This window comes from Castor canadensis, chromosome 2 (genome assembly GCF_047511655.1).
Source record: "Castor canadensis chromosome 2, mCasCan1.hap1v2, whole genome shotgun sequence".
In the NCBI taxonomy this organism is placed as follows: domain Eukaryota; kingdom Metazoa; phylum Chordata; class Mammalia; order Rodentia; family Castoridae; genus Castor; species Castor canadensis.
The window spans coordinates 80,693,500-80,720,145 of NC_133387.1; the positions used below are offsets into that span (position 1 = coordinate 80,693,500).

General features: G+C 35.3%; 1 protein-coding gene across 1 annotated transcript in view; it reads left to right on the forward strand.

The window, feature by feature from the left end:
• Positions 1–26,646, forward strand: part of Abcb5 (ATP binding cassette subfamily B member 5) — a 103,835-nt gene that overhangs the window by 47,961 nt on the left and 29,228 nt on the right. The window contains 6 exon segments of the mRNA XM_074057934.1: positions 3,192–3,353; positions 7,266–7,334; positions 11,898–12,041; positions 12,945–13,062; positions 13,466–13,545; positions 17,670–17,866. Coding sequence (XP_073914035.1) covers positions 3,192–3,353; positions 7,266–7,334; positions 11,898–12,041; positions 12,945–13,062; positions 13,466–13,545; positions 17,670–17,866 — 770 coding nt within the window.

Consider the following 26,646-nt stretch of genomic DNA (forward strand, 5'->3'; position numbering starts at 1 on the left):
ATAAAAACAGAATTATTGTAAGATTCAGAAATCCCACTTCTTGATTTCCAGAAGTTAAAGAAATACATGAGCTATAATCCTAGTTACTTGGGAGGCAGAGATCAGGAGGATCGTGTTTTAAGGCCAGCCCAGACAAAATAGTTCAGGAGACCCTATCTTGAAAATACCCAACGCAAAAAAGGGCTGGCAGAGTAACTCAAGTGGCAGAGTACCTGCCTAGCAAGCGTAAGGCCCTGAGTTCAAATTACAGTATCACCAAAAAAAGAAAAAATATATAACACTCCCATGTTAATTGTAGCATTATTCACAAAAGTTAAGACACAGAACCAAACTAAGAGTCCATCAATACATCAATGGATAAAGAAAAGTGTAGTGCATGTAAAACAATGGAATATCATTCAACCTTAGAAAAGAATGAAATCTTTCCATCTAGGAAAACATGGATGAACCCAGATGATGTGCTAAGTCAAATAAGTCCCAGAAGGATTGATGGAGTCATACTGTGTGATTCCACTTACATGAGGTATCAAAACTTGTAGAAGCAGAAAATAGAATGGTCGTGGCCAGGAGCTGAGAGGAGAGAAAAACAGGGCATTACTGCTTCATGAGTATAAATGTGTGCAAGGTGAGTAAGCTCTAGAGACTACTCTACAGCCTTTTGCCTGTGGTTAACAGTACAATATTTTGCACCTAAAATTTTGTTGAGAAACTAGATCTCACGTTAAAGTGACCTTATCACAGAACATTAATCTGCACAACAGCTCAAAAATACTGGCAGTATAATTTTCTCTATTTAAGAAATGAAGAAACTAAGACTTAGAAGTTTAAGTTACTTGTCCCAAAACACAAAGCTATAAACAAGATTCAAGTCCAGGAAATGTTATTCCAGAAAATATATGTGATAAAGAAATTGCTGAATATTAGATTTGCCTTTAAGAATGTCACAAACTCTATAATCTATATATGAGATAGTTTACCATTTGTACTTAATTACTGTACAATATAGTTATATTTATCATTGTATATGTCAGATTAACTATATTATGAGTTTTTACTGAAATAGTAGAATATAACCTGTAACCATTCCTATAATCTTTCCCAGTAGCTCTTCATAACTATTTCCTAAAAATCTTTAATGATATCTGTCTCCTGAGTCAAAAAATCGTGGGAGGTACCCCCCGCCTTGATTTACTTAATCCTGCTTTTTAAAGATTCTCTTAATATCCTCAAATAGGACAGGCCAACTAAGGTGAACTCATGTGACAACCTCTTTACCTTTACCAATGGTCAGAGTTAGCTACATAGTTTGTGGAATGAATGCAAGATGAAAATGTAGAGCCTTTTAATAAAAGAATTATAAGACAAAAACAACAGAGTATCAAACCAAAGTCTGAGCCCTTCTAAGCACAGGTCCCTGCATAACCACATAGCCCACACACCTATGGAGCTGGTTTACTGTCACCTGTGACCCTGGGGTTTTAGACTGGCTTGACACGTGACCTAGCCTCACTTCTGAACTTTAGAAGTTGACTCAGTTGACATAAAATGTGCACATGTACACATACACATATATATATATCAGGTAGACATATATACACACATACATACATGGCATGTCTACATATGTGTGTACATGTAGTCTGAACATAAATGTGTGAATGTGTTTGCATATGTATGACATTTACAGATGAGTATGCTTTAAAAACCAAAATTCATGTAAAAATCTGTTGAGTGCAGAAGTGTAGCTTCGATTAGCTGTAGTGTCTCCACTCCTAATCCTACTTCCTTAAGTTTAAAAACTAAAGTCCAGGCAGAACACAACCTATGTAGTAACCACATCTCTGTTGTCAGCTGGGTCCTGCGTGGTATATGTGTTTACTCTTTAACTTTCTAGACCCTCAGCATAAATTCAAATGGTGTCAAATTATAATTACACAGCTTCATCTCCATCTGTCCTGAGAAAGCGCCAGTCTTCCAGTTTTGTCCCATTCAAGTGTGCTGGTTTGGATGATACTTTCGATGGTCCGCTCAATAGAAACCAAATGTGTCAAAATCTTTCTTCAAAATAATGAAGTGCTATAAAAATAATAACAAATAATAACAAAAAAAAGAGCAGTGTAACTATTTCCAGTTTTTCATAATTGCATCTATTTTTTCTTCACATGTATGCATGTTACCCATAGGAAAAAAATCTATTAAAAATGGAATGTGTTTTCCAATTTTGATAGCTTTCTTTCTCTTAATGTGACTGCCGTTGGTGAGAACCTGGTGCAACCCTGCGTCTCCTGCACTTTTGGGCTTTGTAGGTTGGAATAACCACTTTAGAAAGCTGGCAGACCTAGAACAGCAGGTGGCTGTTCACAGCCTCTGATTCAGTGACTCCTTTCTAAAGTGTTCAACTACGCAATTATATACATTCGGTAAATAAATGTGTAAGAATCTGTACGTCATTTTTTTTAAACCCAGAATACTATCCAAGTTCCAATCAGAAGCAGAATGGAGATTGAGGCATAGTCCCATGGTGTGGTACTGTGCAGCAGTGCAAATGAGCTGCCTTCTAGACAACCAAATGAACGAGTCTCAGAAACATGACAGTGAACAAAAATATGGAGACACAGAAGAGTCCTTCCTGCATGATTCCATGTACATAGAATACAACAAAATCAGAACTAATCTGAGCTGATAGAAATAAGGAAATGGCTCCGCTCACCGGGGTGAGGTAATGGTGACTGGGGGAGGACTTGGGATGGCTTTGGCTGCTGGTAATGACATGTTCCTATGATCGTGGTATATACAGATTTAAAACACATTCATCATACTCATTAAAACGTTTGAGACATATATTACCTTGAATCCATACTCAACTAGCTAAAGAATGTCTCTACTTTAGCGTTAACAAATAACCAGTTTAAGTAAGTTACTTTTTGATTCTAGCATTTGATAGCTCAGAAATACTCTTTAGGTACCTTTCTAGTTCTAAATTACTAGGGTTTTAGAAAACCACTGATCAGGAATAAAACTAACTTTCAGGCTTTTTAAAATTCTAATTTCTACTGGCCTTCCTAATCAACTACAGCTTTTAAACTCCTATATTAAAAGATCAGATTCTTTGATATTGAAAAAAGTTGTAAGAACTTTTCTTGGTTATTACAGAAGTTGCTTGCACTAATTGCTTGTTTCCTGTTCTGTAGGCAAGCAAAGGTCGGACCACGATTGTGGTAGCACACCGGCTTTCCACTGTTCAAAGCGCAGATCTGATTGTGGCCATAAAGGATAGGACAGTGGTGGAAAAAGGAACACATGCTAAACTAATCGCCAAAAGAGGACTCTATTATTCACTTGCACTGTCACAGGTAGTGTTTCTGTGATAAAATCTTATGTCAGAAAGGTTTCCTTCTTAACTTTCCAAAGATAATAGTGCACTGGAAAACAGAAATCTCAAATTATAATCTTATATTTCACAAAGCAACCAAGGTTTACTTACAGTTCATGTGAAGAAATTTAGTATGTGACAGATATGATGAAAGACTAATGCATGAAGGTGGGAAGTAGCTCAATGGCAAAGCACTTGCCTAGCAGGCACAGGGCTCCAAATTCAATCCCCAACACCTTAAAAAAAAAAAACGCTAATAGAGTACATAGTGCCTAATGTTAGCCAGGCACACTACAAATAGCCTTCGAAGTGCGTAGATCCAAGGCTGTCTAATTCTACACACTGTGATTGTTGTTAGAACACAAATAAATATCACATACACCCTACTTAAAGACCTAAAGCTTAGTTATTAAGGCAAAAATGTGCATTGAGATGTCACAAGTAGAAATAAGAAGGAAGAAAGATGGAGAAAGAGAGAAACCATTATTATCCTTAGAGAGCTTCATAGGTAAGTTCTTGAAGGCTAGAAGGTGGGAGAGGAAGGGGAAACAGAGAAGAAATCCAGGAATGTAGGCCAGCAGCACAGAGGTGAAAAGGAGCTTGGCGTGCAACTAAAACAAAGTTTCCATATTTGTAGATGAGTGTTGGGTGGATAACAGAGAAAAGTTAGATAGACACCAAGGGTGCGATCATAGAAGTTCTTGGGAGTCAGGCAGAAGGGCTGAGATTTCATGTGTAGAAAGCACTTAACACAGTTGGCACTCAATAAATGTCTGCTGAATGAAGAGATACACACACAGTCCATGTTGTATACATCCCACATCCTCACCAGGGGCTAGAAATCTCACATGGGGCAACCAAAGGTGGCATGGTGATTCTGGAGACAGGTGGTCAGTTCCCATTCCTCAGGACCCATGTCTCCACATGCCATGGAATCCACCCTACTGGATTTTGCATGACTTCTTCATCAGGACAGTCATAGAAGTGACAGGGATTAGCTCTGTCATTTCCTTCACTGCAGCCCAGTTTTCTTCTCTTAACCTGGAAGGCAGGCTTCTTTCCACAGTTCAAAGCACACATCTGATTTTTTGTGACCAAAATTTCAACCTTTTTCTGTCCATTTTATTTCTTCAATTCTCTAGTCATATTTTTAACATCAATTATTTTACAAATTGGGAAATTTAGAAAGTTATGAGACTCAGTCTCCTCATCAAATTTATAACTTCAAATTTTAATTCCTGGTTTTCTCGGTTATATTAAAGTGAGGTATTTCTGAACACACCTTATGAAGTAATGAAAATAAAACAAAAGTTTGAAAATGCAACCTGATTTAAAAACAGCCTGACTTGAATTTTATTTCATATTAGTTCATATTTTGTGTTTCCTTTAAAATATCAGTGAGGTGTTGTTTGACAACTGAATTTGTGGATTTTCATTCCATAAGAGTTAACTTATGAAGTAACTAAGTTCAATATTTTCAAATCTATATAAATATTAGTAAAAGGAAATAACTGACGTCAAATTAATCGTATCTTGAATTTTTAAGGAACTATTACATTCAGATCTTTCTTTGGAGTAACATATCTTTACTTTCTCATTATACTTGAGCTAAAAATTTATTATTAGGTCTTGAGTGAAAGGGATTCACACGTAGGAAAAACAAAACTGATATGTTTGTGTTACAAATATGTAAAAATGTCAATCTCCTTATTTTGAAAAGACTTCTCCAATCACCTAAAATTATGTCCATTCAGAACTAACATTATTTCAAATCTTAATACGCAATGAAACTACATAGACAAGTGCTTATCTTTAAAACTCTGCTACGGTTGTCTCTAGTGTCAAAAACAACCAAGTTATGAGAATTAGTGACAATCACAAGAATTATGAGGTTAGTGCTGCGAAGAGAATCCTGAGGGGCAGCAAAGAAGTTAAGTTTATAAATGCTGCAGTCACTTCCAGTTGACCCTGCCACTTACTAGTTTTAGGACCTGGGCCAAGTTATTTAAATTCTCTGTTCTGCAGTCTGGGTAAGGTGGCTTACACCTGTAATCCCAGCTACTCAGGAGGCAGAGATCAGAAGGATTACAGTTTTAGACCAGTCTGGAAAAAGTTAGCAAGACCCCTTCTCAATCAATTTGCCAGGTATAGAGGCACAAGTCTGTGTTCCCTGCTACCTGGGAGGCATAGATAAGAGGATGGTGGTCTATAACAGCTAGTCATGGAGCAAAAGCTCAAGACTCTATCTAAAAAATAACTTAAAAGCAAAAAACAGTTAGAGGCATGGCTCAAATGGCAGCATGCATCCTTATAAACACAAGGCCCTGAGTTCAAACCCCAGTACTGCCAAAAGTAAATAAAATTCTCTATGCTTCAATTTTCTAATCTCTAATCTCATAGGGAATATAATAGTAGACAATTAATTATTTTAAGTATTAAATAAGTTAATTCACTGTTGGCATAAGAAGTGTTATTACATTATTATTATTAGCATTATCTAATCAAAGTTTTCAGAAAAGTTCAAAACATGGAGATTCAGATAGTTGTTTATCTAGACTGCATGAAAGTATGCAGACACACTCATTCTATGTGAAAGTCAAATAAAAACAGGAAGAGATACCTGCATACCAAAGCTTACTGTCTGAGGTGGAGGCGTGGCTCAAGTGATAGACCCCCTGCCTAGCAAGCACAAGGCCCAGAGTTCAAACCCCAGTACCACCAAAAAAACCCCAAAACTTATCATCCTCATTATTTTGTCTAGCAGATTCCATGGGAAAATCTCTGACCTGTTAATGCACCTTCTTAGGAAAAATTATTTTGAGGAGAGAGCAAAGTTTTATTTTAAACTTGACGCAAAGTAATTAACTCCTCGCAAGGGGGACAAATAAAAGATTTCTTTCATGGTAAAGAAATTTATGGAAAAGAGATAGCATACAGGAACATCTGACTAAAGAAGTCTGATAGTACAGACTGGCTGAAGCTCGCTGTGCCTGTTTATGACAGATCAACAGTTGCTAAGCTTGTCAGAGAATCAGTGTCCCTGGAAAGTCTTCCATGTGCACACTCTTCTCCTGCACCTGAATCCACCCACATCTTTCCACCTCATCTCTCACCCTATTCTGTGCTGCTGTTGTCCTAACGAGGCTCCTCATTTCCCTCTTGCTCTCCTCCCATCTCTTGTGGGAAGTCACAAAATCTACTCATGTCACATTCGGATGAACAGAGAGTGGGTAGCTTAGTTCACTAAAATTGGTCTCACTTCTCTGAGTTACAGGAAAAAAAAAAACTACACATGGAGCAATCTGGTATAGAACTTCATTCTACCCTGTAACTTAACCAATGTGTTTAAGGCTAGTTTGATTTCTTTACACATTCTTATTCTTGTAGCTCAGTCCCTCAGTCTTGCATTATGATCAGTTTGGAATGAGCTACACCAGCAACCTAAAAAGCATTGTCTCCTGAGATCTCTCTCAAGCCCAGGACCAGCCTTACATGTGAAGGCCTAGTTATACATCAGAAACTGAAAAGCTCTAGAATGGACTAAGGAGAAGGGACAAGAAAGTGTTTTGTTTGTCTCAAAAAGCTTCTCTTTTACTAAGATCTGTCCCTGTCAGTGATGTAATTGTTCTGGACTGAGGCATTGTTTTGTCCAGGTAATGATGCATTCCTTAAGAAAAAGAAGGCCCAACAAGCTACTGTAAGTCAGTAACCTCTTAGTGTGAATTAGATTCAGCAACATTCTATCAAGTCTAAAAACTACTCAGCAAGAACTACATAAGAATATGTCACTTTCAATAGCAAAACAGTAGCAGTCTTAAAGGGACACTAAATAAAATTCCTTTAAGATTTTAAAGCACCATTCCAGTGATAAGCTGTACCTTCTTCACTTAAGGATATGAAAAAAGCTGACAAACAGCAGTCAATGACATCTTCTACTGAAAGAAAAGCCAGCTCTGGCCAGGTCAGACTGTACTGACAAGTCCAAAGAATCCATCCGCTATGAAGAGATAATGGTTCAACTAGCCACGACTTTGTCCCCACATTCCCTAGTTTTTAATTCCTGTAAGATTTAGAATTTATTTCTAATAAAATGTCACTGTAGCACTAAGTTCACAAAGCAAGTCTTTTTCAAACTTCTTCTGTCATAACTGTGACACTCTAAGGAGGCCATCTAATAGGACTGTATTTATGTCAGTGGTCCTTACAGGAAGGAAAATGTCTCATGAGAATGTTGTGATACTCTTTCCTCCAGGTCAACTGACTTTAGCTAGCTTATAAAATGCACAGTCAATATACTGAAATCAATTCAAATTCTATATATTAAAAAAATTAAAATGTGGGAAATTGAACTTTCAAAACCAGCATAAGGTGCAATTCTATTAAGTGAGTACAAAGTCCTAAGTGCAAACCCCTCCCCCAAATATAAAACTTTTGGGGGAAATATGAACTACATGGGGACAAATTTAATGAAAGAGTACAAAACTCACACTGAAATCTGCTAAATATTACTGAGAAAATGAAAAGAAACCGAAATAAGTTGAGAAACCTGCACATATAATAGTCATGCAAGTGAATTCTTGCCCTACTTTTCAACAGTTTTCTATGTTAGTTGTAAAGAACCAAGGTAGGGAGCGATATTACAAGTAACAATATAAATATTTGCCAGAAGTCATATTGGCTGCAATTTTATTGGTCAGATTTAACATCTGGTTATGGAAGTGGCTGATGCTGAATAAATTCTGGTTATTTTTATTAGATAATTTCTTGCTTATAGATTTAAACTGTCAACCTAGTAAAACTTTGTTAAAAAAAAAATTTATATATATATACTTGTTTTCCATTCTATGCAAATTGAAGGAAAAAGATGTACCATTTCTCTGTTGTATGTTGGATTATGTAGGAAATGTTTGTGAACAATTCAAAACAGAAGTTCTTGTGGATGTTTTGTGTAGCATTTTGGCATTTGTATCGATAGTTTAAAATTCACTTCCAGATAAAATTTCCATGATGCTAGGAAAAAAAAGTCGTGCAAGTAAACTGAAAATTCAGAATTATTAAGATGCCAGCTCTCCCCAGATTCAGTAGGCTCCCCTGCAGAATCTGACAAGCAGATTCTAAACTCATTTGAAAATGCCAAAAGCCAAAATAAGAAAAACAACTTTGAAAGGAAGAACAGAGTTGGATCATTGATGCTATTTTATTTCTGTTCTCTTTCAATTATTATAAAGCTAAGAACTAATTCTGATTTCAACAACAAAGCTGTAGTATTCACCCCATAAATATGTACACTTTCTCTGTCAATCAGAAAAATAAAAGCTAACCATGATGGTTTATACCTGTAATTCCAAAACTCAGGAGGCAGAGGTAGGAAGATCACGAGTTCAACACCAGCGTAGCCTACATATAGTAATACCCTGTTTCAAATAAACAAAAATTAGATAAATAACCCTTTTAAAAAGAAAAAAATAAAGCCATATTATTCAGTGTAGTATTAGCATAGAAACAGACAAATCAACCTAATCCATAGATTGAAGAATGTAGAAAAGACCCATACATAATGATCAATTGGATTTCAACAAAATTCAACCACAAATTAATGCTCATTTTAAGAAATGATGCTTGATCAATTAGATATCTACATATAAAATAATATCAATCCATGCTTCAAACCACAGATTAAAAACTTGAAATGTTCGATCCCCAGCATAGCCAAAAAGAATATGAATCATGGACTTTATTGTAAAAGCCAAAACTATAAAACTTTTATAAGAAAATCTTTGTGACTTTGACATTTCCTAGATATCACACCAAAGCCCAACTGATAAAGAAGAAAATAATAAATCAGACATTATCAAGATCAGGAACTTTGCTATTTGTAAAATGCTTTTCAGAAAATGTAAAGGGTAAGACATAAACTGTCAAAAAATATTTGAAAATCAGAAATCTGATGAAGGACTTATATGTAGAATACACAAAGAACTCCTGATGCATTATAATAAAAACACAAATATCTGAGTTGAAAAATGAGAAAAATATTTAATAGACATTTTGCCAAAGAATAAGGCTGTGAAAAGTAAGCACAGAATACACACCCAATGTCATTAATCATTAGAGAAATATGAAAGAAAAGTCACAATGAGGTACCACTCTATGCACATTAGAACGGTTAAACCTAAAAAAGTCCTCCACATTTTGCTGGTAGCAGTATAAAATTTTAAAACCACTTTGGAAAACACTTTGATAGTTTTTTCTTTTTAAGGTTAACAAATACTCTACAATATAGCCATTCCATTTCTATATCCTTTCCCAAAAGAAATGAAAGCATGGGTCCACATGAAATCTTGTAGACAAATGTTCAAATCTGCTTTATTTTTAATAGCCTCAAAGTAGGACCCGCTCAAATTTATATCAGCAGGTGAGTGGAGGAATAAATTGAGGTACACGCATATAATGGAATACCACTCAGCAATGATAAGGAGTGAAATGCTGACTCGTGCAATGACATGGATAAATTGCAAGATAATTATGTTGAGCAAAAGAAGCGAGATGAAAAAGAGCACATGCCATTTGGTTCCATTTACCAATTCTAGAAAACACAAACATCTAAAGAGACAGAAAGCATATGAATACTTGCAGGGGAGAAGAGGAGGAGGAATGGACATTGAGAGATGTGGGAGACAAGATTCTAAAAAGCAGGAGAAAGTGGATGGGGTGATGGTTACATGCATTGTCATAACTACAGTGATACGGTGATGGTCTCAGCAGGTAACTGTCCGAACTTACCAAATATACATTTTTATGTACATGCAGTTTATTGTATGAAAATTATAGCTCGATAAAGCTCTAAAATACATTAGGTAAAATATTAATTCTTTTAGACAGTTTGCTTTTTGGCTTTCCGATGTTCCTTTCTATTTCTTTAGCAAATGTCTAGTTTATATTATATTGGATTACCTTAAGACATGCTATTACCTATAGTATATTTAGGTAGCATGGTGTCTTTTGTGACTTTACACAAATTTGTCATTTTGCTTTTGGTTAATTTTGTTTTTTTTCTATCTTGATAACACTATTTAACCTAGTATTATTATCCCAGAGGCAAAAGGACATCTTCTTTAAATGATCTGTATAACATAGATGACCCTCTAAGAACAAGCTGGCCTTCCCACATTCCTGGCTATGGGATTTATATATCCTGAGACAAGCTAAGCCTTAGTTTCACCACAAAGAAAAGTAATTTTGTAAAACATTATGTTTAGTACTCAACAAAAAGTTGATGCATAATTTTTTAAATTTCCATACATTCTTTTATAGTTACCTAGCTGAAAAGTGATGCCTTTTACAACAATGAGCTTCAGAAAACTTCAGGAAAGACCATACTGCCAGATTATTAAGCAAACTAATATAACTGTGACGTCACCATTCTGAAAACAGATTCTCAAAGGCATTGGCGTTTTCAAAGTTCTTTTGTCCAAACAATAGAATTTGAGGAAGGTTGCCAGACCAAAGCCGGGCCAGAATGATGAAATATTGTAGTCTTTCCTGGTGAGTTCTTTATTAGGTTCATAAATATTACTTTTCAAGTGAATGACAGGAGGAAGTTTTAACTTATGAACTATCAAACACATAGCTGTTCACAAGATATTTTTGAATTTCTGTAGTAAGTCCACTACCTATCTCAGACAACAGCAAGGAGAGATCATGATGTCATATTTATCCTCCAACAACTGCAATCACTAACTTCCTGCACACATTCCAAGAAGTCCTGGCAGATTGTGCTTTCTCTGTATCAAACTCAGGATTCTGTGTAATATTAGCCTTCCTCTATAACATCCACAACAGAACTGTCTGCTGACATTTATCGGGTGCTTATTATTTACGAATACTGAGTTAACTTTAATTCTAAAATTAAACCTGTAAGATAGGAAGCTAATATTGTCTTCCTTGGAAGGTTGAGGAAACTGAAATTTGGCAAGTTTAATTAGATATTGCACCATTCTGCTTGTAAATAAGAAGGCCAAAGCAAGCTTTTAACCAAGATATTAGAAAAATGGTACTCTGTAAATAAATGATGAAACTGGAAAACTTTCAAGCTTAAAATCCTAGCAAAACTTTTACCTTCTGCACTTTGTTTGCTTTTTTCTTTGCTAGACTTTGTCCTAGACTACAGTATGATATTAAGTCTTGCTTAATAAGAGTAAAGAGAAGTAAACCTATTGCTTTTTTTATGTGACTGTTTGCTGTCAGAACATGTGAGGTAATTTGTAGTTTTTTTAATGATAGCATCTGGGTGAAATGCCAAAAACTGACAAATAGTCACTTTGGGGTATGATTCCTTTATGTTTTGTGGTCATCATTAGTAAACACAGAAAGTGAAATTTTTTTAAGGAAAGTTCAACTTTACTCTGCAACCTGTTTATTTGATGTGTTGTGTTATGGTTCTGTTTGTGATTGGCTAACTTTTTTAGGCTCCATTATGTTCTCTCTCAAGCTGGGATTTTTAACTAAGGTATTTTATTTATAGACAAGTGTTCCTAAAGTTCCCCTATTGAAAAATTTTTAATTAAGCAAGTCTGAATGGCCTTTTGTGATTCTGGGAACATTGGCTTCTGTTCTGAATGGATCTGTTCACCCTGTTTTTTCCATCGTCTTTGCAAAAATGGTAACTGTAAGAACAACTCATTTGCTAGCCTTTTTAACACTTGAAATAAAGTATAGTCTGAGAGAGCAGACTTATTGCACACTTATGAGCAATAGGGAAATTGGGACTTTCAATGGGTCACCCCCAGAATGGTGTCCTTGATAGGAAGGTTAACTCATGTTCTCAGGAGATAAACCACATTCATTGTGTAATGTTGGTGGGGCCTTGTTAACTGAGATCAGTAAAGAAATGGCTTTGTTTTCTAATTTTGATTCCAGTGTTGTATTAGCATTCTTAAGCATTGAAGCATTAAAACAGACAAATACAACTGCTCCCCTTTCAACTAGTTGAAACAATGACAATTTTTTGTTGCCAGCCAGCTCAGGGAAAGAAAGTAAGAGTTTGGGATTGGGCCAAGAACCTGAAGAATTGGCTGGCTCAAGGATCTTACTAGATCTGTGTTAAGTCTTCAGTGTCCCTGGTTTTCAGTTATACTTCACCAATGTTCATGTCAAGATGATTACTAACTCTAAGATCAATTTCCAGGGGCACATATAAGGGCCCCACATTGCAGATACTACTCTAAACACAGGAATATTAAGAAACCTGAGTTATTAAAGGTTATTGGAAATAATGACTCAAACTGGTGACTTAATTAAAAGTAAACTATGATAATAATAACAGAGGACCTATGTGGCTGCTATATTTACATACAAAATAGGAGAAAACTAATAGTAAATTAATTTTAAATCAAGTGTGCTAAATGCAGATGATAAAATAATAGTACACATTTCCCCCTAGAAATGTGTAGTCTTTTTCTCATAATTCACTTAGAAAATCCTGATGCATATAGGTAACTTAGGGCTTATTTTTTTCCTGTATCTTTTATACTTTCCCTCAAACCTCTATGAAAAATCTATTTCTTTTCAGATGTTTGAAGATGATAATAAAACCGCATTAAAGCATAATGCAGAAATTTATTCTATGATATTTGTCATTATGTATATTATTTGCTTTGTCAGTTATTTCATGCAGGTAAATGTTTGGGGTTTATTGTTTTTGTTTTTTTGCTTTTTGTTTTGGGGGAGGTTCTTTTTGGTGGGATCGGGATTTGAATTCAGGACTTCACACTTACAAAGCAGGCACTCTACCAACTTGATCCACACCTCCAGTCCATTTTGTTCTGGTTAATTTGGAGATGAGGATCTTGTGAACTTTTTTTCTGGGCTGGCCTTGAACTGAGATCCTCCTGATCTCAGCCTCACAAGTAGCTAGGATTACAGGTATGAGCCACCAGCACCCGTCTCCTACAGGCAAACTTTTAGTAAACTAAACAGCCCATCAAAAAAGGACTACTTTTTGATGTCATCCTCTGTATTTGAGTTAAAAAATGTCAGAAAGAAATAGAAAAGAGTTCAGAATTGATGTTGGTTTTCCTTTCATTTTTCTAGGGATTGTTTTTTATGACAGAGCAGGGAAATTTTTGACCATGAGATTAAGACATTTGGCATTCAAGGCCATGTTGTATCAGGTCAGTGTGTTCAGTTGAATTTTTTTATTTTATTGGAAATTGGTTGTAAATTATTTCAGCTTTTAGTTCTTTCTCAAGTAATTTTTTGATATGGCCTTTCATTTGGCTCATTGAAAAACATGTTTATTTTGTTCTGAGCAGCAAAAATCTGACCTCAGAATTCTTACAGCTTATTTTTCTAATAAAAACAGGTACAAAGTTGTGATACTTGATATAGAAAACAAGGACTTATGGTTCACTTGCATTCAATTTAATAAATCTTTCTTTGAATGTACCATACCATCAGAATAGAAGAGCAAATTAAACTGAAAAGGAGAGGTGAGAACTGCAGTACCTTGGGAATTTATCTGAAGGCAATTTGTTGATAATTTCTCGAGTTCTCATTCATGGACCAGTTTAATTTCTCCACTCACTTATACCAGACTGTCTCCCTGCCCTCGTAGAAAGACTTCTGAACTCAGATAACATCAGTCTAGCTGGCAGCTGGCAGATCCGCCTGCCTCATACAGATGATCAATCATACCTGAGAAATAACTAAAATAAGGTGGATCACACAGTGATCTCTAACGTGAGTCTTGGGGGCAAATGGCAGGGATGTCTCCAATTGGCACCTCGAAAGTTCCTTCATGAGGCTGAGGTGGATTGGGTTACCCTGAAAGCCCGTAATCATTTGGAGCCCTTTGCCTCACTTTCTGTCACCAAAGCTCACCAAGCAGGAGCAAATAGCTTCCTGCCAGAGTAATTTCTTTTCAGAAATAGAGTTACTGTCACTCTGGCTGAGTTGTCAAAAACTCAGTTTTTACATTTTGTGACTTTCAGGAGTAGGACTCTGCAGGCTGCCGTGGAACTGAAGTCCATAGTCTTAGGGAAAAACAAGATCCAAACACAGTGAAGCAAGTTGGGGTTTTTGCAAAGCAACTTGGGGCTCTGCATCAATGGGCGCCCTTACACCCTCTGTTCCAAGATGTCCCATCTCAGATGTCTGCTCCACATTTGAGAAAAATGAAAATCTACTTGAGGAATCACAAATCGATTTAATCCCTGTGTGCATCTCTCCTGATAAATTTCTCCTTACTTTTCGTGTTAGTGATCTCTTACGAAGGTGACACTGCAATTAACGTGTTGATGACAATTTCTGTTTGTTTTTGTCTTCAGAAATTCATGTTTTTCCCTGTTCAAGGATATTTAATTTATATTTCTAGAATTTTTTTAAAATTTTTTTCCTGAATGTTTAGATATTTTTATACAGAGGAATATAAACTTTAATGTTTTCCAAGCATTACTTTGACCTTCTTTTCTGTTCACAGAATGCTTTTAGTGGAAGAATCTTGAGGCCATGAGTCAGTTTAATCAGTGGAATGCTGTTAATCTAATATTTCGGTGCTTAATACTGGACGTTAATTCCTTCCCTAGAATTAGCCATGTGTACACCCTCACAGTAACATTCTTGGATAAAGTAACCTTTGGCTACCAAAACACTCTTGTCTATAAATTGTAACCTGTCCTTCAAAGAACAAGCAAAGACAGACATGGAAACCCTGTGCTACTTAAGAGATGTTATTAAATCCCCCATGAATTCCATAGTTCCTTTCACTCTATTATCATCCTTGCCTTTGTCATCCTTAAGCCTCTTTTTGCTTCTTTTATTTGCTTTTTAAAATTGCAGGAAAAGTCTGGCATATTTTGCCTTTTCTTTCTAAGTGTCTTCACAAGTTTTGTTTTTCCTACAGTAAGGGAAGCTCCTATTTTGTGTTTTTATGGAACTTTTCTTGTCAGTTTTGTGTCCTGAGATAAGATGTTTAGGCTTAGGAAGCGAGCTGAGGCTTGCAATGCTTTTTATAACCATTTTGAAATCTCATTTGAGGTAAAGGTATTTACAGAATCAGATGTGGCCTTTTATAGATATAAAATCTGTACCTTACGTGATTACTTAAGATCCTTTCAGTCAAAAAAGAATGTTCTAGTTCTTGCTAACTTCCATGACTATAAATAATTTATTATTCATTGTATTTCAAAGTTAAGTTCATATTTCTTAGCAGTAAATATTGACCTATGAGGCTGTAGGATTTTTTTCACAGATATGAAGTTCAATTTTGCCCATGTCCCTCTAAATTAGATAGGCTAGAGCTTCTAGGGGGAAGGGGATCTTTTGACAATAAGATGATACCATTGTTAGTGGCCCTTCAAGGATCTCAATAGGACTTAAGCTACTTCCAAAAGGATATGAATGAGTAGCAAGTCCTGAAACAAAAGAAATAGGTAATGAAACCCAACCATGATGCTTCAATTGGATAAGAAGCTGAATAAGGTAATGAGGATCTAAACCTCTGGCCTCCAGTTGCAGAAGTTCAAATCCTGACCTCAGCTCTTGCCAGCTATGTGGCCTTGAGCAAGTCACTTCACCTCTCAGTACCTCATTTTACCCATTTATAAAATGTGGATAATCATAGTACCTACCTCACAGGGTTGTGGTGACTAAATGAGAAAATACATGTCAAGCGCTTATAGTAGTGTGAGCATATTTTTTTTATTTGTAACAGAATTATTGGCAGGGGAAAAATGTATCAAAAAACCTGATGGCCTTTAATTACCTGATATCTTATAATTACTTTACCATCAGGAAGAGTAAGAGCAAATTAATTTTCACTCAACACCAAGTTCTAAAAAATCTGCTAAATGTTTTGTCAAATCTTACCTATGAGAAAAAACAACTCCTAGCACACACAATTGCTGACTTGTTGAAAAGCAGTTTGGACACCTTGATGATTGAACATAGGGACATTGAGATCAGTCACATTTGTAATCTATGTGCTGTATATAACAACGAGTTACTATAGAATTGGGAATGTGATAGTCAATATTAAATTCTTTTTCTATATTTTTGCTCTATATTTTGCATGTTCCATGTCATGTTGAAACCTAGAAATGATTAGAAAATAGACAGTGTCTCTTAATTTGGGCAAGAGAGCTATACAACAACAAGCAAGTAATGACTTACAGTTCAAATACTACAAAGTACCACAGTTATTGTTGTTGATGTATATTTATAATATGTTTGGCTCTTGCTGGGGTTGAGATTTCAAAGTAGCTACTGTGCGGAGCAGATTATGATTTTGTAAGATGGGCTTTTGGCTATCCAGACCCTAAATTCATTGAGACACCCTTCTAATGCAGAGGTTCACAGAGCAGTGCTACTGGGCCAGGGTCCTACCCATTCTGGCTCCTGCCATATTCCTCCTTGGAGTTTTCCTCTAACACAACTGCATGTTTAATGCACAGCCCTCAATCTATTTTGGTTTTGTTTCCTTAATTGACAGCAATGTGTAACCTGGGCCTCAGAGCCCTGGCTAGGTAGCAGTAAATCAACAGTTTCTTTGCTTTTTACGCACTAAAAATAAACCATTTTTTCAGACATTCTCCACATGGTTTTAATCCACAAGAGCTACGAATGGTTTGAGTGAGTGGGAGGAAACATTCGATAGCTCATAAAAGGAAATCAAAATTCCTCAGGCTGACAAAGGCCAAGAAGCGTTGCCTTTTTTCACTGCTGGAAGTAAGATTGGTTCTTATGTTATGCTTTTATTGCCCGCATTTTGACCTGTCTTCTTTAGATTACATGCTTCTTGGCTGCAGGAGTTTTACAGCCCTTGCTCCTTAGCATCTCACATGCTTAATGTTCATAAGATTTAGGGGTAGAATGAAGTGTGAGGTAAAATGTCACCTATGTGGATCCTAACAAGAGGGAGGTAGACTTTTTGTCACTAGTCAGTTGAGGTGAAAAGATTTAAAAACATTTCTAAATTTGTTGGCCTTGCTTCACAATTTAAATAGAATCTTCCCTCCTCAAAGTATTTATGAAGTAAAATTACAAATTACTCAATGGTTCTAAAAAACTATTTTTTATCACTGATTATTCTACAATATTGTAACCCAGTAATGAGTCCAAGCTGTTGGGCTTAGATTCTTTGGTTTATACTAAATACAGATCTTTATGAAATAAGAAGCAGAAGTTACAAAAATGGTGAATTTAGAGGCAGGTAAATGCCTTCTAACCTACTATAGCAAAATCACAAGTCAGAGAAGAGTGTATTTGATAACCGTATGTTCCTTCTCTTTTTCTCTAGGATATTGCCTGGTTTGATGCTAAAGAAAACAGCACAGGAGACTTGACAACGACATTAGTGATAGATATTGCACAAATTCAAGGAGTGTGTACATTGTTTTTATTTTTAAATATCGTGTGTACATGTGAACCTGCACACGTGTGTCTGTGCCTGTATGTGAGCTGTGCTGAGATGATTCAAATCATTAAGGAAACCAGGTATATCTCCAGGCCAACAGCAAACTCTTAGGGAAAGATGCAAGGAAGCCTTTGAGATCCAGGTATTTTTAACCAAAAATAAGGAAGCTTTAGCACATATAATATGATAACTACAGGTCTAAAGAAGATACCAAGATATAGTCAGAGAAAAGAACTCAGAAATAAGCTGTCAGACAAGAAAGTGTAACAAAATGAAAGAAAACACACTCATCTTAGATTTTTTTTTCCTGAGTCAGGCTCTAGAAATGTAGCACAGGCTGGCCTTGAACTCATGATCCTCCTGCCTCAGCTTCCCAAGTGCTGAGATTACAAACATGTGCCATGCCCAGCTCCAGAACTTTTAATGCAAGAAAAAAGTTTAATTTTTCATGATTTCAGGGACTAACATCTTAGTTCAAGCAATGTCACATGTGCCTCTGGAAATGATTCTGCACTCCTTGTTATAGAGATGAAGGTAAACAGGTATGTGTAATCACAACACACAAATTATGTATAAGCAAAATGTTTAGACAACAAACTCAGAATCAGTGGCACATGAGGCAGAAAAATGTGTGTACAAATTCATTCTTACATAAGTGTGGAGAGTAGGGTGGTGTGCAAAAGATAAAAGAACAATTTGATATTTTTCTCAGCTATTTTAATAATACTAGCTATAATGCCCTTTATAAAACACGTGAGGAAAAGTACAAAACAAAATGTCTCACTATTAATTGAGAAAAGATTTTCAAACGTGGTTAAAATAAAAACATTAGCAGGGTTGTAGGCTTTCCGTTTCTCATATCATGCACGCAGAAGAAGAGGAAAGTATCAGTGATCCATCTCTGACTGATGAAAAAAGGTTTTGGGCAGTACTGGGGTTTGAACTCAGGGTCTCATGCTTGCTAAGCAGATGCTCTATCACTTGAATCATTCCACCAGCTCTTTTTTGTGGTGGGTTTTTTCCAAGATAGGGTTTTGCAAACTATTTCCCTGGGCTGATTTCAAGCCTTAATCCTCCTGGTCTCTGCCTCCTGAGTAGCTAGGATTACACGCATGAACCACCAGCAACCAGCTAAAAATTCTTTAAAGTATTTATTCTATTTAGAAATACAGTAACATCAATTACAGCAATATTATTAGAGCAACAAATTATCAATTTAGCAATTCATCAAGATTGCATGTTTCTTTTGAAGATGATTTCCACAGGAAATTACAACTATTCTATTTGCTATCACTTTTGCAAGACTTCCTTGTTCAATATATATTACCAAGAACAAATTTATATATTACAGTACAAAACAAGCGGGTTAAGGTATGAATATTCACATCTATTCATTTCAATTAGAAAAACTGACTTTAGGACAGAGAAAGAGATCAAGCAGGAAGGGCATCTTCATCTCTTCTTGATTCTTTTTGATAATTTCTAAGGCAAGGCTCTGGAATTTCATTAGATAGTAATGAGCTCAATTTTTATGGAATAAGTGGAAAAAATTTGATGGGTAAAATTTCATTAATAGTCAAATAAAAGTGTAATGTTCATTTCCATAGCACAATAGAATTATCTGAAAAAGTGCACTTAGAATCCAGAGGCTTACAACCCTAGGTAGAATTATTAATTCCTGTAATTCCATTCAGATCCCCACCCCAACCCAGGCATAGCACACACCTGTAGTCCCAGACAGGATGATTGTGAGTTCAAGGCCAACTGGGGATACAGAATGAGTTTGCGATTATCCTGTTCTATATAACAAGACCCTGCCTCAAAAAAAAAAAAAAAAAAACTCCATTCCACGAAATCTGATGTTTTTTCTTCACTACACTAGTAGTTTTCTTTTACTACCTGCCTTTCAAGTCTTTTGAGAAACAGGCATTCTTACCAAGCATTTGCTTCAACCAAAAGACCAAATTAGTATTGGAAGCCTGACATTACCTTCTTTCATTCATTTGTTGCTTCTAATAAGTAGTGTTGTCTCTAACTGAGAGAATTTAATGAGAATATTACTCAGTTTGATTCTTTATAAGCATCTGACTAATACCATTTTATCACTTGAAACTTTCTTGTTGCAATTAGTAGAAGCTGGTCCCATAACAACTTCTTGGCAAATCAAACCATTTTCACTGAATCAGAAGGAATAGCTGAAGAACAAATGGGTGGGTTCCGAAGGTTTTGAACTTGCTGAATTTAAAAAGTAAAGGTTTCTAAAATGAAACTGAGTCTAATAGCAGGCAGTTCACATAAACCTTCACTTTGCCACATAGGAGTAAATTCAGATCCAATTTCAATGACTACTCTTTCTACCAAACAAAGAATTATTTACCAATCTATTTGTTCACTGCTTCCTTTCTTACAAAGACTCTATAGACTGGAGATAAGTCAGGAAATAATTTGGAGGGTTATATTTCTATCACATAAACTTAACTAAATTATATTCCATCTCAGTTTCTTTATCATATAAATTCAATTACATTTTGTTTTATCAAATATACCAGGGTGACCTTTCATAAAATAGCTCCTTAATAATAATATAGCTTAGTTGGAAAACTTAAATGACCAAAAAGATATGCATCTGGCCCTTTTTAGAAGCTCTGGTTCTCTGGGAGTCAGGATAAAAACATGAAATGCCATCATAGGACAACATGTTTACTGGAATAGTTGAGTGAACGCAATCAATTTAACTGGTATTGTTTTAGCCGGAGGTCATGGCTTATTGCCAGTACATCTGTCAACACAGTATTTTCTGGGCAACAGATAGTTTTAATAAAGGTATAAAACCATTCTAGATTTTTTTGTAGACTAGATTCCACAAAAATTATAAGATGTTATTATTTCTATATATTTTAGTAACCTTCTCATCAACCAAAGGTCTTACCTCCTTTTTGTCCACAACAAAGTATGTTGTTGACACCACAGTATACTCTTCAAACACCACTGACAGACCCAATGGCAGTGCTAAGCGCTCTCCTCATCAGAGCTATAATTACCTTGTCCCAAGAAATCATAAAGATTTATTTTACTTTTAATTCCAAGAGTCCAAAGAACTGATTATTTTGTACTAGGATATTATTCCCTGGATGACGCTGACCTCATTTCTTGAAGGAAGTATATAAATAGTTTGACATTACTTTTGATTTGAACAATGTTAGTAATCATTAAAACAACCTTACCACGGTATAAAGTTAGCCTATAATTACTGTTTGGCTCTGCACTTTTATGTTGAATTAATTAAGAAAGATTATCAAATCTATATCAAAGGCTAATATCCAAAGCCATGATAAATTCAATTATTTTCCACAAAATACATGCTAATGAATAATGACAATGAATAAACTTGAGTTTTCATACTTGATATCTTCATAACCTTTGTAAAAATTTATCCAACTACTTCTTTTCTCTGTTCACAAATTTTTTTATTTCTTTTATTCATATGTGCATACAATGTTTGGGTCATTTCTCCCCACAAATATTTTAATTACTACCACTTGTAATACATCTTAGCAGATTCTGCTTCAGTTTGTACTTAGTTTTTTCTCAAGTTCTTTAAAAATATTCTCATTTATAGTTGTTCCACAGAGACTGTTCACTACTTAGCAAGACTGTCTCTCTCAAAAAAAAGAGCAGTGTCATTAATGTACTTCAAACCATCATGAACCGCAAACCATTCAAAATAAATTTTTAAGAATGTCTCTTAGTGTAGCCCAGGCTGGCCTTAATCTCAGTATCTTCCAGCCCCACATCCCAAGTGCTGGGATTACAGATCTGAACCACCATGCTCAGCTATCAAAATAACTTAATTTTTTAATTGACTATTGATGTTGTTCCTGATATCTTTAACTCTAAGCAAGCTCTCTCATTAAATGGGTAATAATCTTATACAAGCTATGCAGGCTGAAAACATTTCTTCCACTCCTGCAATAAAACCTGATTTAATTAACTAATTATTCATAAAGGACTTTCTTGCTTGGCTGATTAATGAACCACTCAAAAAACTGCTTTTGGTTTCAGCCTCGTGTTCACACTTTAAGTTTACAATCAAATTCTGCTATATTTTGATCTATTGGTATAATATTTACTATTTAATATAATATTTCTATATATTTTAGTAGCACAGTAATTAGTAATTTTAAATTTTCTAATTTTTGTGAATGATATTTTGAGTTGGGCAGTCATACTGTTTTTATTTTCCATGATTATCATCACTATCAATATTATTTTCTATGATTATCTCTCATTTATTCTTTGTTTCTATCCCATTTATTCTTTATATAACTTTTCTATTTTTCTGCCTTTTGGGGGACTAAAATTTTTGTTATTCTATTTTCTCTTTCATTGGAGGAGCCAGTGATATTCCTGCCTGTAACTTTTATTATTGTAATGGTTACTTGGGGATTTATAGTATACATCTTTCTCTTGCCCAAGCCTACCTTCAAATCACATACCACATGAACTTGCAGTGTATAAAATTTATAGTAGTGTGCCTCCATTTTCTCTCTAAGCCTTTTGCTGTTGTGTCATCAATTTCCTTCTAGATGTAGTAAACTCAACACTGCATTATGATTGTTAGTCAATTGTCTCCCAAAGAAATTTAAATGAATACATAAAGTCACGTGTATTTACTCATGTAGTTAATTTTCTGGTCTGTCATTCCATATTCTAGACACATATTTCCACTGGTGGTATTTTCCTTCAACCACCAGATCTTTCACATATCTTCCATTATGAGCCTGAAGGTGATTATATTTTCTTTTATATGCCTAAAAAGTCTTTATTTCACCTTCACTTTTGAAATATATTTCCCCTGGATATAGAATTTAAGGCCAACAAGTTTTTTTTCATTAAAATCACTCTTTGCTATATTTTTCAATGAGATATCATTCATTATCCATATCATTTTTCCTCTGTACATAATATTCCCCCACTCTTGTTGACTGCTTTAAGATTTCCTCTTTGTCACTGACTTTGAAGTTGTGATGGTCTTTCGTATTGTTTCCTACTTATGGCTCTTTGCTTGGAGTTTACCGATAATCTTAGATTCATGGCTTATGATTTTTATTAAATTTGGAAAATGTATTGGTCATTATTTATTCAAATTTTTTCTGGCACCCAAGTCTCTCTCTTCTCCTTCAGGGTTTCCAACATATTTATTAATCTTCTTGAAGCTGTGCCATAGCTCAATACTTTGTTAGTTCTTTTTTCTGCACTTACTTTGAGTAGTTTCTATATCTGTCTTCAATATCAATGATCTTTTCTTTCTCAATAGCTAATCTATTATTTATCCTATCTCATTTATTTCTTATTTCAGACATTATATTTTTCATTTATAGAAATTTGTGGTTGTTTTATTTTTGTTTCCTGAGATAGGGCCTTGCTATGTAGCCCAGGCTGGCCTCAAACTCACCATTCTCCTGACTGCCTCCCAAGTGCTGGGTTTATAAGCATATCTACCACCATCCAACTCATTTCTGAAATTTTTCATTGGTCATTTTATATCTTCCTTATTACTTGACTTTTAAGTATATGGTATACTGATAACTTTTAATTGATGAGTAAAACTTGTAAATATTTATGATGTACAATAATATTGTGATGTATACATACGTTGTAAAATGGCAACATCAAGCTTTTTAACACGGACATTACCTTATAAGCTTATTTTTATGGTGAGAACACTTAAGATTCATCTATTCTCTCAGCAGTTTCCAAATATACAGTTTATTCAGCATACTTACCATGATGCACAATAGATCTCTTAAACTTACTCTTTTTGTCTAACTGAAATTTTGTGTCCTTTGACGAACATGTCCTCAATCTTCTCAACCTCTATTTTTCTCTCTGCTTCTCTGAGTTTGACTTAGTTTATATTTCATGTATGAGTGAAATGATGCAGCACTTCTTACGTTTTGTTAGTTCTGGATTGGTTTCAATTTCATAATTTTTATCCTTATTATGAGTCTTATTTTGGTACTTTCCAGCATAAAATTTTGACTAGATGCCACACATTATAAATTAACAATTTTGGTGCCAGATGTTTTTATATTTTTATAAATACTTTTGAGTTTTGTTCTGGGAGGCAGTTAAATTCCCTGGGAACATTTTGCTCCATTCATGTTCATTTAATTTGTTAAGCAAGACTGCAGCTACCACCAAGGCAAGTTCCTTCCATAAACTCTACTCAAGAACTCAGCCAGGCTTTTCAGTCTGGCTTCTGTGGCATGCACTGTTCAATTGAACACTAGGGGAGGATCCTCTGCAGATATCTTAATTGACTATTCTATGGTTCTCCCTCTTTCACTTCTCTCTCTCTCCCTCTCTCTCTCTCTCTCTCTCTCTCTTTCTTTCTCTCTCTCCTCTCTTCCCCTCTCCATCTCCCTCTCTCTTCTCCCTTTCTCTCTCTCTCTTTTTCTCTCTTTCTCATCTCTATCTCTATCTCTCTCCACCCTTCCTTCCCCCTGTCATATTCTGTGCTGCAAACTCCACCTCAAACTCCTCAGACGCTCAGCTTCATGAAGTCTGTTTGACTCAACTTCAGTTCACCCTTCCTGTGCTGCTAGCTAGAGTTTCTTTCAAGGGAGTGACATGGGCAATCACCTTGTTCTCTGTCATCTCTACCCTTAGTTGTCTGATATCCAGTGTCTTGAAAACTTCTGGCTCATGTATTTCTTTCTTTCTTTGTTTCAGATGGTGGGATAAATCCTGTTATTCCATCTTGGCCAGAGCAGAAACCCTACCATCGAATTTTTTTTCTACAATTGCATACTGAGTTTCCTTCCATTTTCTTATGCTAGGCATTCATCTATATGTATTATAATTTTCTTATCAGTTATATTATTCCCCAATAAATTTTTGATAGTTCAGCAAAAATTGGTATAATCTGTTAAAGAAGCAATTTGACAACACCTATCAACAATGTAAGAATATATATCTTTTAATGTATGGTTCCATCTGGTAATTTAGCATTAGGAAATAAAAGCTAAGCACAAAGTTCATTGCAGCTTTGTTTTTGATAGTGGAAAATTGGAAGTAGACAGGCACAGTACTACATACCCATAATTCCAGCATCAGGAAAGCTGAGGCAGGAGGATCATAAATTCAAGGCCAGCCTGGGCTACATAGTGAGACCTGTCACAGAAAAAAAATGGAACTTAAATATTTGTTGGAAAATATTTAATGGTCCAAGAAAAAGCTTGCAGTATAAGATAAAGGGATAAAAGAAGAATATAAAACTGCATGCACACAATAATCCTAATCTGATGTGTAAAATTATTTCTGTCCAGAAGAATGTGAATTTTAACATCAACTAAACTTCTTCCAATGATCATGATTTCATGATCAGAACAAAATGCATAATTATAAAGACACAGTTATAATAATTGTGTTTCTATTAAATAAATAAAGGTCCTCATTTTTTCATCCCAGTACTAAAGAAACTTTACATTTTAGTTCATTATCTAGGTATCATGAATTCCACTGAAAGATGATCCATAAAATATGCAGTTCTTAAAAAACAATTATAAAGACAATCTAGTTACTTGAAGACCTTTTCTAGAATTTTCTTTATCTTACCTGATTCTATCATATTTCTACCTTCTTTACTGTCTTGGTATTGCTTCTTAGGCATTTATTTACTCAGTGAGACCAATTTATAAAGCAAAAAAAGAAATAATCATATCCAAAACATATCCCTTAATGAATATCCTTAATCTTTCAACTGAATGCTATTGTGATACAGTGCAGTGCTCGGAGTGATAGCCCTCCATCAGTGTGGGACAAGGGGCAGAGCTGGGTTTTGGAGCACAGATGTGAGGAGGTGAGAAGTTCAATGTGAGGAAGCAGCTAGAGCAAGGTGAGGACAGTATTCATGCAGGGAAGAGGAAGGAGCTATGAAGGGAGATTGGTTGCACACAGAGAGCTCAACCACATAAATCAATCTATTGGAGAGAATTAGAACCAAGTTTCTCACTTGTGAAGAAGGAGATAACAGTTATGAAAAGAGGGAAACAAAGTAACCTTGTAACCTTGGCTTGGAGTTGAAGGTATTAATGTGGCTTATGGATTTCAAGAAACATAAAAAGTTAGGTAAGTAAATACAGATGTAAATGTACGCATACAACTGCACACACACACACACACACACACACACACACACTACCCAGTTCTGTCCACTGCCATGCCAACAATAAGATTCACAACTATATGCTTCCCAAAAGGAGCCAGGGATATTTGGAGAAATGACTGATTTAAGGGATATCATAGAGATGATATAAGATGAACCTGCAAAATCTTTTCATACAGAAAATGAGGACATATTTGAAGAGTAATAAGAATATGTCAAAATGCAGCAAAGCCAACTTGAAAAGACTTCCAGTGGCCATACCTGAGACAATTTGAGTATCAAACAATCATACTAACAGATTATAAGCCACTTGAAGTAAATAAGAAGCCAATAGTCTATACCACAATAAATAAATGGAAAGTTTGATAAGGAATTGGATTTTGACATACCTTCAATGTACCTTACCTCAAAATATTTACTAATTAACAAAGAAAACAAAAATAACTTCACAATAGGGAGGCCTAGAAGACACTATCTTTTTTGAACACCACAAGTGTAAAGTGAACACCACAAGAATAGAGCCAATCAGAATTGTGCTACCTGACAAGACACAGTGAGAATATAGATTCACTCTGTGGCATGCATGCCAAAGACTCACAATCTGAGTCTAATCATGAGGAAATATCAAATAAGTGAAAATTGAGAGACATCAGACCAAATAACTTGACTACAATCTTCAAAAAAGCCAAG